At 46.6% G+C, this 10,566-nt stretch overlaps 1 protein-coding gene across 1 annotated transcript in view; it reads left to right on the forward strand.

Moving 5' to 3' along the window:
* Positions 1-10,566, forward strand: part of UBE2F (ubiquitin-conjugating enzyme E2F (putative)) — a 51,643-nt gene that overhangs the window by 35,568 nt on the left and 5,509 nt on the right. Inside the window, exons 4-7 of the mRNA XM_012648864.1 lie at positions 551-621; positions 5,984-6,041; positions 7,636-7,668; positions 10,115-10,177. Of these exons, the coding sequence (XP_012504318.1) occupies positions 551-621; positions 5,984-6,041; positions 7,636-7,668; positions 10,115-10,177 (225 nt within the window). The remainder of the gene's footprint in view (positions 1-550; positions 622-5,983; positions 6,042-7,635; positions 7,669-10,114; positions 10,178-10,566) is intronic.

The raw sequence follows: 10,566 nt of genomic DNA on the forward strand, positions 1-10,566 counted from the left end.
TCCCCATGCACTCATTTTCATTCTTTCTCCCTACTTCAAGTATAAAGTGGACTAAGATTTTCATCTAGGAAAATCCTATCGTCATAGCATCTTTAAAAACATCCAATAAAGGAACAGGCTGTTCTTGCAAGTAGCAATAACTTTTAGCCACACTTTTCAGTAACTTAGTGCAAAGGAATCTGGGAGCTCCTGGTTGGAATTTGGGCCTGGAGGGTACAGAAATCTTCCGTAGAGTGCACTGCAGGCTCCTCTTGCACAGCCCTGACTAGCACCATGAGCTGGCAGGACAGGGGCTTGAAGAGATGCTCTGAGGTTCACAGGCAGACTTTCCTGGTGAGACTAGCACTTGTGGACACAGGGTACAAGTACGTTCCTGTATGAGGGCAGCAAGCCGGTCAGTATTCAAGCTGAACATGTGTTTGGTGAGTCAGACTGCAGGCTGCGCAAGCCATGAAACAAGCATCTAGGTAGGGGATGTGGGCAGGCTTTGGCCTGGAAACGGGATTTGGACAAACTATCGGTGTGATCTCTCTCTTATTCTGTGTTGCAGCCTCCCAAAGTGAAATGCTTGACCAGGATTTGGCACCCCAACATCACAGAGACAGGTGAAATTTGTCTAAGGTGAGTTTCTCATCTTTCCATTCTTCTGCATTTGTGAGCGTTGTGTGTGAGCACTGGGCTTTTGTTTTGTTTTCGTTTTTTGTTTTTGAGTCAAGGTCTTACTTTGTTGCTCAAGCTGGAGTGCAGTGCCATCATCATAGCTTACCGCAACCTCAAACTCCTGGGCTCAAGCGATCCTCCTGCCTCAGCCACCCGAGTAGTACACCACCACACATGGCTAATTTTTTTATTTTTGTAGAGTTGGGGTCTCACTATTGCTCAGGCTGGTTTCAAACTCCTGGCCTCAAGTGATCCTGCTCCCTGAGCCTCCCAAAGTGCTAGGATTACGGGCATGAGCTACCACACCTGGCCGCATTGGACAATACATCTCCTCTGAGAGAAGATTTTGAGGCTTGGCCAAGATTAGGAAAGGCCTGGGCTCAACTGAGAAGTAGCTGTAGTTGCCTGCTTGCCCCCAAACCCCTGCCCTTGCTGTGCCTCCACACCCGCGTGCTCCCACTGGCCTCTGGCCACGCCCCACCAGTTCTCAGCACAGCCTGTTCAGCCACCCAGGAGGGACCCTCTGGGGCCCTTACCTTTCCCCTTCTATTTACATGCGAGCACCCCTTCCCTCCATGTGGCGAAATAGGGAAAATAGGATTATTGATAGACAGCCAGGAGAAAAAATGTAGATGACAGGCTTAAGAAGACCTTGGGCACATATATTTAAGATGTCCTCTCTTTACCAAAGCAGTCTTGAGGTGTGTTGAGCACTTCAGGAGCAGGGCAGCTTCCCAGAGCTTCAAGTCTGCTGTGACCCATGTGTCCCACCCTTTAATGGCACAGCATCAGGGATCAGTGATTCCCCCTCCTAACGTTACTGAAGATGTATGGATTGGTTTGTTTGTTTTTTAAATAAATTTAGCATTTGGGCTTTGTTTGAATGTGTCTTGTGCCTTTCTCTAGTAAGGCAGTGATGTTTAGTGTAGGTGCTCTGGTGCCAGACCACCTGGCTTTGTACCCAATCCCAGCCCTGGCTATGGGACTTAGGGCCAGTGATTTCACCTGTATGTGCCACAATTTAGAAAGTGGCCTGAAGTGTTTCTTAGTACATTTCTCTTACTTTCAACGTGAAATGCAGCTGTCTAAGTCAGTTCTCATGCTCAGCTCCTGTCTCTTTTTTCTCTTGCTCCTTCTCTTGGTAACATTAGTCACTTTGAAAGGAAATGTATAAGCTGTGGCTGCTCCTCACTGCGGGAAAGTCTTACATCAGGATCCCTTTTTCTTTCTCAAAAGTGCACTTAGTACCCATTTTATCTATCTATCTATCTATCTTTTTAGAGACAGGATCTTGCTCTGTCACTTAGGCTGGAGTGCAGTGGCCTTATAGCTCACTGCAACCTCCAACCCCTGGGCTGAAGTGAGCCTCCTGACTCAGCCTCCCGAATAGCTGGGACTACAGGCACATGCCACCATGCCTGGCTAATTTTTTAAATTTTTCATAGAGACAGCATCTTGCCAGGTTGCCCAGGTTGGTCTGGAACTCCTGGCCTCAAGCGATCTTCCCATGTTAGCCTCCCAAAGTCCCAGGATTATAGGGATGAGCCACTGTGCCCAGCCCAGTTTTATTTTTGTATATGCTATTCCCTTTCTTTCATATCAGCCTATTTTTATAGGTAGTTAAAAATACATTTTACACAAGCACACCTTTTTTTAAAGGCATCTTCCCTTTGAAGTGTCCTTTAAGTATTGAGACATTAAAATTCTGCCATCTTTGGTTGCAGGTTATAAATGCGTCTGGCCCCGATCCGATCCCCACAGCCACCCTGAAGACATGCTGGCTCGAGCTCTGATGGGCTCCCCACACTCCTCTTCTCTGTCTCCTCTTCCCCTGCCTCTGTCAGAATTGAGTCCAGAGTAGGATGGCCTCTTGTCACTTTTACTGTCTTCTGGGAAATCAGATTATTAGCAAAGCATGATAGGAATTAGCAGATATTGACCTGATAAAAGAGCCAGACACCTTAGAGGAAACTATTGTCAGGTTTGACCACATACAAATTAAAAATACAGGCTGGGTGCAGTGGTCAGGCCTGTAATCCTAGCACTCTGGGAGGCTGAAGTGGGAGGATCACTTGAACTCAGGAATTCGAGGCCAGCCTCAGCAAGAGCGAGACCCCATCTCCACTAAAAATAGAAAACAATTAGTTGGGTGTCCTGACACGCGCCTGTAGTCCCAGCTACTCGGGAGGCTGAGGCAGGAGGATTACTTGAACCCAAGAGTTTGAGGTTTCTGTGAGCTAGGCTGATACTACGGCACTCTACTCAGGACAACAGAGTGAGACTGTCTCAAAAAAATGAAAATCAAAAAATAACAAATTAAAACTACAAAAACACAAAATTGAAAGAGAAATGATCAGCTAGCATCCTTTGAGAATAGTCTTTACCAATCATTGTGATAAAGATGGACATCTCTGGAAAAATGTAGCATTGGCTACAAAAAGGTGACGCATAAAGGGAGAAACACAGGTGGACAGTGAACAGTAAACATCAGAGGAGGGCGTTCACTCTCATTGGCAATCAGAGAAAGACGCAGGAAGGTGCTGCTTCCCTCTTCTCAGATTGGCGGATACAAAAGTAGATACTTGGTGGTGTGTGTGTGTGTGAGTATGTATGAAGGAAACAGAGCAGGCACTTTCCCCAGCAGAACACGTGTTATCTGTATACCTGCTATTGGTCCTTCAGCCATGTGGTCCCCCTTCAACTCGTCCTTACCCTGAACTTGCCAGCTGCACTTCTGGGGATCTCATCTAAGGAAATGATGTGCCATCTGTATGTACAAGGACCACCTTATTCTTAGTGAAAAAGCAGACAGTGTCCAGTCGTGGCTTAATATACAGCTGACTCGTAGCATCTCCTGAATAAAGGGAAAGAAAAGCCCAGCCACACCTCAGGTTTGTGGCGATCGCCTTCCTGGCAACATCCAGTCGAATTCTTCCCACAGCAGGACTCTGGTTCCTGATGGTCCATGGAGCTTACTCTGCATTTCTGGTGCACAGGAGCACTTCCCTCTTTTAGAGAGAGTTTCCCTGGCTCTCTGCCCTGTGTCTTTCTGCGCTTCACTCACAGGCTGCCTGGTCCCAGCAGGGGCCCTCACGCTGCTCTGGTTCAGAGTCAGAGGTTCCGTGTCTGTGGGATTGAAGGGCCCAAAGTCAGGAGCTCAGTGGTTGCACTTCAGCTTTTTTCCAAAGTGCACACTTCCGGTATAGTTCCCGGGGTGCCTTCTGTCTCCTTGCTTAGTAACCTCCCTGGTGGCTGAGTGTCTCTGTCACCTGAACTTCCACTGGGACTACCCTCTGCTAAGGCCAGGCTGGAACCTCTACCACGACAGGGGACACCGCATCCCTGGAGTGCTTCACTGCTGCCCAGGGGCTGCCCAGATGCTGGGCACAGCCTGCCTGGTGGCACTCGCTCCCCAGTTACCTGCCCCCAGGTGGCGGCCCTCCTGCTCTGGCTGTGCTGTTGACAGTAAGCTCAGGAGGATGCTGCCAAGTCTGCTATTAACCTGAGCTTCCTTCCTTCCTTGCTTCAGTCCGCTACCGTTGATGGGGCACAGGTATCTATCTTGGAGAGCAATTTGCATTCCCTGCTGTTATGGAGCTTGCTGTCTGGTGGGTGAGACAGGTATCAGACAAGTAAAGAACAAGTATGTAACTAAAGATTGCATTAAGGTCTATAAAAGAAAAGGATGATCTAGGTCAGAAATAATTCCCCCATCCTAGTAAAAAAATCTTTCATTGGACCATAAAAGCCACTAGGATTTGACAGACGGTTCCTAAAAATTTATTCAAAAGTTGTAGAAATTTCAGATCCACGAGTCACTGATACCTCTAAGGATAGAAAGACATCCACCCAGTTGGTTGGGTATGTGATTTTTCTTTTTAAGGCTCAAAGTAAACTTTAATGGTCAATTTAAGGTTATACTTTTTCTAACTGGTCTTCATAGACAATTGTAGCTTTGACTCAAATTCTAAATGTTTATATTTTCTCCTGATCTAAATCGACATATGCGAATTTGAACATACTCTAATCCAAAAACATTTGTCACTGGTAACAATCACGGCCTGTAAAGCCTGATACTGACATATTAGCTTATGGACTTTTATGTACAGATCAAAGCCACAGCATGATAAAATAATTCAACAAACACAATTTTTATCTCCAGAAGGAAGCTTGGCAATAAATTGTAATTTTTCAAAGTTTAGGGTAATCATTTATTATATACGAGGGTATAAAATGTGCACTTACAGCTGCTAGAACAGTTAAGAAACGACGCTCAGAACTCACCGTACCTCTCAAGCCGGGGTCGCCTGCCCTGAGCCTCCTACCCAAGGAGTGACATATCCAGAATTTTGCATTAATCTGCTTTTATCCTTAAGTTTTTTCTTTTGAACTTGTATTAATAAAAGCGAGCTATTAAAATGTCACGTGCAAGGAGCTCACATTGTTCACCTTCATCCGCAGCATTTCAGAACACCAGCTCCAAGTGAGCTGCCTGGGTTGGAAGAACACAGTGTTTACCAAGTGCATGCCCTTGGGCATGTCTTCTCTGTGCCTTGGTTTCCTCCTTTGTGGGACACGGAAATGGTGGCACTTCCTTCAGAGGTTGTTGTGGGCATTCAGTGAGTTTCATGACCCAGCACGTAGGATGGTGCCTGACATACATAGTAAGCTCTAAGCGTCAGTTATTCCTGTTGTCATTTGTGTTGCTCTTGTCATTTTCTGAACATTAAATTGACAAATGTTCTTTGTGTGCTTTTTTGTTTTTGTTTCTTTGAGACAGAGTCTCACACTATCGCCCAGGCTAGAGTGCACTGGCCTTGAGTGATCCTGCTGCCTCAGCCTCCCGAGTAGCTAGGAGTACAGGCATGCACTGCCACACCCAGCTAATTTTTCTGTGTTTTTGCTCTTGCTCAGGCTGGTCTTGAACTCCTGGCCTCAAACAATCCTCCAACCTCAGCCTCCCATGGTGCTAGGATTACAGGCATGAGCCACCATGCCTGACCTCCTTGTGTGCTCTTTTAAGCATGCTTTTCCTCTCCTTATAACTTCAATGTCAAGGATTAAAGATCTTTGTGTACAATAGATAGGTAGAAATGATACGAGACATTATAATTAAATGTGTGTATATCCTTGGAGTTGGAGAAGGCCCTCTTCAGGGAGACAGGACACTGAGAAGCCACAGAGAAAAAGACCTAAAATGTAGATCTTCTGTATGGAGTAAAGACAAAACACGTGCCGACAGGACTCGTGCTTGTGCACACACCCGTGGCTCTGGTCACTGCCAGCTGCTCCTTGCTAATGGCTCTGTGTTTGTGTTTTGCAGTTTACTGAGGGAACACTCGATTGACGGCACTGGCTGGGCTCCCACAAGAACACTGAAGGTAGGGCCTATGCCTTTTGATCAGAGGTCCTCCGCTGCAGTCCTCTCCCTCGCTCACCAGCCTCCTGGAAGAGCAACGCGTGTCCTTGCCTGTCTAGTCCACACTGGTGGTCAGGCACAGGCTGCCCCCTCCTCTCCCCACCGCCCGCTGCATGGGGCTGCTGAGCCAGTCACTGACCCTAGTCAGTCTGGATCAGAGGAGTGTCCTTCTTGGCCAGTACCAGGCACCATTCCAGAACCAGGGACAGGAGCCCAAACTGCCGGCATTAGAGCCAAACTGCCATCCACTGTGGGAAACTTCATGGCCACCACTCTTTTAACAGGGATGTCTTGAGCCCTTCTGGCCACCAGAGGGCCCAAACTGACATGCAGACCAGTACCACTCCCTGTGGCCAGAGAGGACTGTCAGGTGTTGGGTCTCCATCAATAAGCAAGGACCCTGGGGAACCCCGCAGGAAAGGGTTTTAGCTCTGGTCCAGTATCAGGACACCGCAGACTGCAGTCATGACCCAGCACCTCCCGAGCCTCTGCCACCTTGGGCATCCCACCTGGCCTTCTCTCCAGCCCCTTGCCACACCCTAGACAAGTCCTGTCCACTCGGGACGTAGCCTCTGCACAGGCTGTGCCTCTGCCTGGAAGGTGCTTCCCTCCCACAGCCCCCTCCCTGACCGGCTCCTGCTCCCCTGCATGCCCACTCAGATGGCTGCCACTTCCTCTGTGGAGCCTCTCCTCCCAGGGTGGGTGCTCTGGGGGACACTTTCCATAGATGGGGTGCTGACCTGCCCATCTGTCTGACCCCCTCCACCGACAGGGCTCCGGCTCCAGCCCCAGGCCAGGCTCACAGCAGGAGGTCAGGGATGGGAGGGTAGATGGACTGATGGATGGGCGAGAGAAATCAGAGAGGAGCACATGAAGCGACCACCTAGCAGAGAGCACAAGGGGAGCGTGAGAACAGGCCTGGAAAAGACAAGGCTTGAGCTGACGAACAGGAAGGCAGAGAATGACTGAGTCACGGATGGCGGGCCAGCACAGATAGGACATTGGTTTTTAATTTCATTTAATGAAAATCTGATCCTTGAAATGTTAGTCTCCCTTGATTCCCAAAGTAACTAAAGGAAAATTATTGAGAATACTCAGGGTGGGTCTGGGAGTGAGTAATGAGCTTATCTACGACCCCAAGAGGCAGTAGATGTTAGAAACAGATTTTATTTTAAAGGTGACTCTTTAGAAGGCTGAACCATATTGGTGATGGTGGGTAAGAGGTGACTTAAGGCCGCACTCTCTGTGCAAACGCTGACCTGCGGGCTCTGTCGAGGCACAGGATTGGGTTCACTGGGCCCCGGCTCTAACTGGAGGGCAGTTGATGTTCTCTTTGACTTTATATTCACGACCTGTGATTGCTCATCTGTTTGAATATCCCAGAGTTTGTTGTTGTACTTGAGGAGAGGTGGTTTTAATTTTCTGACTTGAAAAAAACAACACATGCCGAAGACAGATTTTTTATACAGTACAAGGCACATTGCTTGCCATGGGTTTAAAAGGCTTTAGATACACAACAGCCTAAAACATGTTTTCTTTTTTCTTTCTTATTTCAGGATGTTGTTTGGGGATTAAACTCTTTGTTTACTGTAAGTATAAAGTTTTTATCAATTTCCCTGACTCCTGGTTTTAAACATCACCTTAAGGATAACACAAAAACATGTTAAAAAAACAAAGTATACACACACCCTCCTTTAAGAACAGAACAGTGAGGCAGGACCTAGGGAGCTTTGGAGTGGCTTATGGGGAGCCTGTCGGGAACAGGGGCACAGGAGCCCCACTTCTGCCCCTTGGGGTGGCTGCCTCTGCCTTCTGGGGGACAAAGTGGTTCCATTTGCTTTAGCCCCTCCCAGTGGAGTGGCCCACCTGTGTCTGTGCCTGTGGTCTCATCAGCCAGCTCAGTCAGTGGCCCTGTTTGCTCCCAGGTGTCCTGGTTTGGGTGGATGACTGTGTGCTCACCAGCCTTGACGGCTTTTCACAAACCCAGAACCCCGGAGCTGTCTCCTTGTCAGCGATGAGCTACTGGCATTCGCTGCTCTCAGGAAGCAGCACATCTCACAATGGCTCTGGGACAGGAAGAGGCTAAAAGCTGTTAATTGGATTATTTTTAAGATAGAATTATTTATTCCTTTGAATTTTTATTTTTTGATTCAGGCATCTGTCTCTAAAGAAAGGTTTTGCTTCTTTTGATAAAACCTAAGGTGCCTCCGTGAAAATGAGCACACCTTGGATAGTCCACCAAGACCCGGATGCAGCCCACAGTAGGCGTGCCCTCACAGCTCACTCACACTGGTGGCCCTGTCATCCGAGGACACAGCGTTCTTGTTCTTATCTTCACCAAGAGGAAAAATAGCAGAGCCTCAAACTAAACCGTGATTCCCTGCCCACCTTTGCCTTCTGACCTGGTGTTACCGGGTGGGCAAAGAAACAAAACATTTCCAGTGGTTTCAGGAGCCCCTGGGTCCCCAAGGAAGCTCATGCCTGATGGAGACCTGGACTTGAGCCATCTGGACCGTTTTCTGCTGGTCTCAGTCACTTTGTTGTGATTTGGTTTTTGGCTTTTTTATTAAAGTGAGTGAAGTTTTACTTCTGGAGCCGTGAAGGCCGAGCATGATTTAAAATCTGCGTAGCTTGTGCTTCATTGTAATGCTGAGTCTTCGCATCTCCAGTTTTGGTTGAGAGAGCCAAACAGGACAGGTGCCCTTCCAGGGCCCACACATCGTCATTGTCATCAGCCTCCACGATGGATCCTTTCTGGAATCACCATGTCTGCCCCAGGTTCCTGGGCTGTGAACAGATTTTGACTGGCTACTTGCTGCAGAGGAATTAATGAAAGGAAAAAATAAACACTGGCTCCTTGGAGTTTTGTTTTGTTTTTTTTTTTGAGAAATCTGGTGCAGCCACATTAGCTCCCTATCTTCAAGTGTTCCAACCCTTTTAAATTATAAAGAGCCAATTAGCAATTAGACTTGCTAATTAAATAGGTAATGGTTATTCTGACCAATATATTCATTGTAGGTCAGACATATATACAGTAAAGAAGATAAGGAATTTTGTATGTCTGGTAGAGTCTTTATATACACTGGGTATCTCATATAATATATGCTTGTATTTATGCCTTTTTCTACGACTTGGCATCTGATTTTCCAATGCAATTACCATAGAGATTTGCCAATTTTCTTTGCTATATTTGTAACATATTATTGGTCACAGCTATATTTATCTCCAAATCCAGGAACACAGTCCCAGAATTTAACATAATTCCCAAAGAAAAATATGGTCTAGACAATAAGCCATCCTATGGCATGCTTTGGAGAGCAGTGACTCATGACAAGAACCAGTCTCACTGCCCTGGTGTTCAGGAAGAGGGATGGACAGTAAAAAGTCAACATGCCTCTGGTCTGAAATCCAGGGTGCTTGCTGGGGGTGGGGAGCGAGGGGATCAGCCACCCCAGTGCTTGTCTAAGGCGGAGACAGGCTGGTGCTCTCTCCTGAGGCTGGTCCTAGGACACTGCCCTGCATTCGGTCAGGTTCCAGGCGCTGTCCCTGCCGGCTGGGAGTGGGATGCTTGTGAGTGAAGGGAAGTCCACGAAGGCCCACGTAGAAACCGCAGGCTCACAAGGGCAAGCTGTTAATCATAAGGTACATTAAAAGAGGAAAATTAATTTTTGTGAAAAAGAATGGGATTTTTATTTGGAAGTGCTCATAATGAGAGTGGTTTTCATTCTCCAGTTATCAAAAATAGCATAGAAAACAATGTGATTGCTGTTTCCTCTGTTTTCACCAAACTTTGGACAATCATATGTAAACATACCCCTGACTTCTTTCAGTCAATCGTTAATCACCGTTTTGAAAAAAATACCCACATGTTCAGTATTTTTACATCAAAAGAACTGAGTTCTTAATGGAATTCTCAACTCTCCAAGTTGGTCTGCCATTTGCTAATTAGATTCTGTTGCTGCTTCATGAAGTGAAGACTTTAACAGCAGAAAAAGATTCTTTCTGGTGTTAACTGTGAATTTCTCTCTTTCTCAGGATCTTTTGAATTTTGATGATCCACTGAATATTGAAGCTGCAGAACATCATTTGCGGGACAAGGTGAGTCAGTCACAGGCTTATTCTATCCAGGCTGATGTATTTGGCACAAAGATGACTACTACTGTCTCTTGATTGGATAAATAAGAAGTTGAGAATGGTGAGATGCAGGACTAGAATTAAAGTAATTTATAAATAATGTGTCATGATAAATGTTTGTGGCCTCCAGAAACTGTCTTACCCAAGATCAGAGAGAAGTAGTTTTTATGAGATGTGATTTCCTAGCAGAATTCAGTCTGAGTAATTTAAAATGTAGTTGTTCCTTTACCTTACTAACGTACAGGGACACAGATGGAAGTTGGACAGTGTCAGCTGCCCTATCCCTCCACACCTTTGCTGAGCTCATACACATGCACGCACATTTGGTTTTGATCTTTACTCACAATAATGAG

The sequence above is a fragment of the Propithecus coquereli genome, unplaced genomic scaffold (assembly GCF_000956105.1).
Source record: "Propithecus coquereli isolate 6110/MARCELLA unplaced genomic scaffold, Pcoq_1.0 Scaffold295, whole genome shotgun sequence".
NCBI classification, from domain to species: Eukaryota; Metazoa; Chordata; class Mammalia; order Primates; family Indriidae; genus Propithecus; species Propithecus coquereli.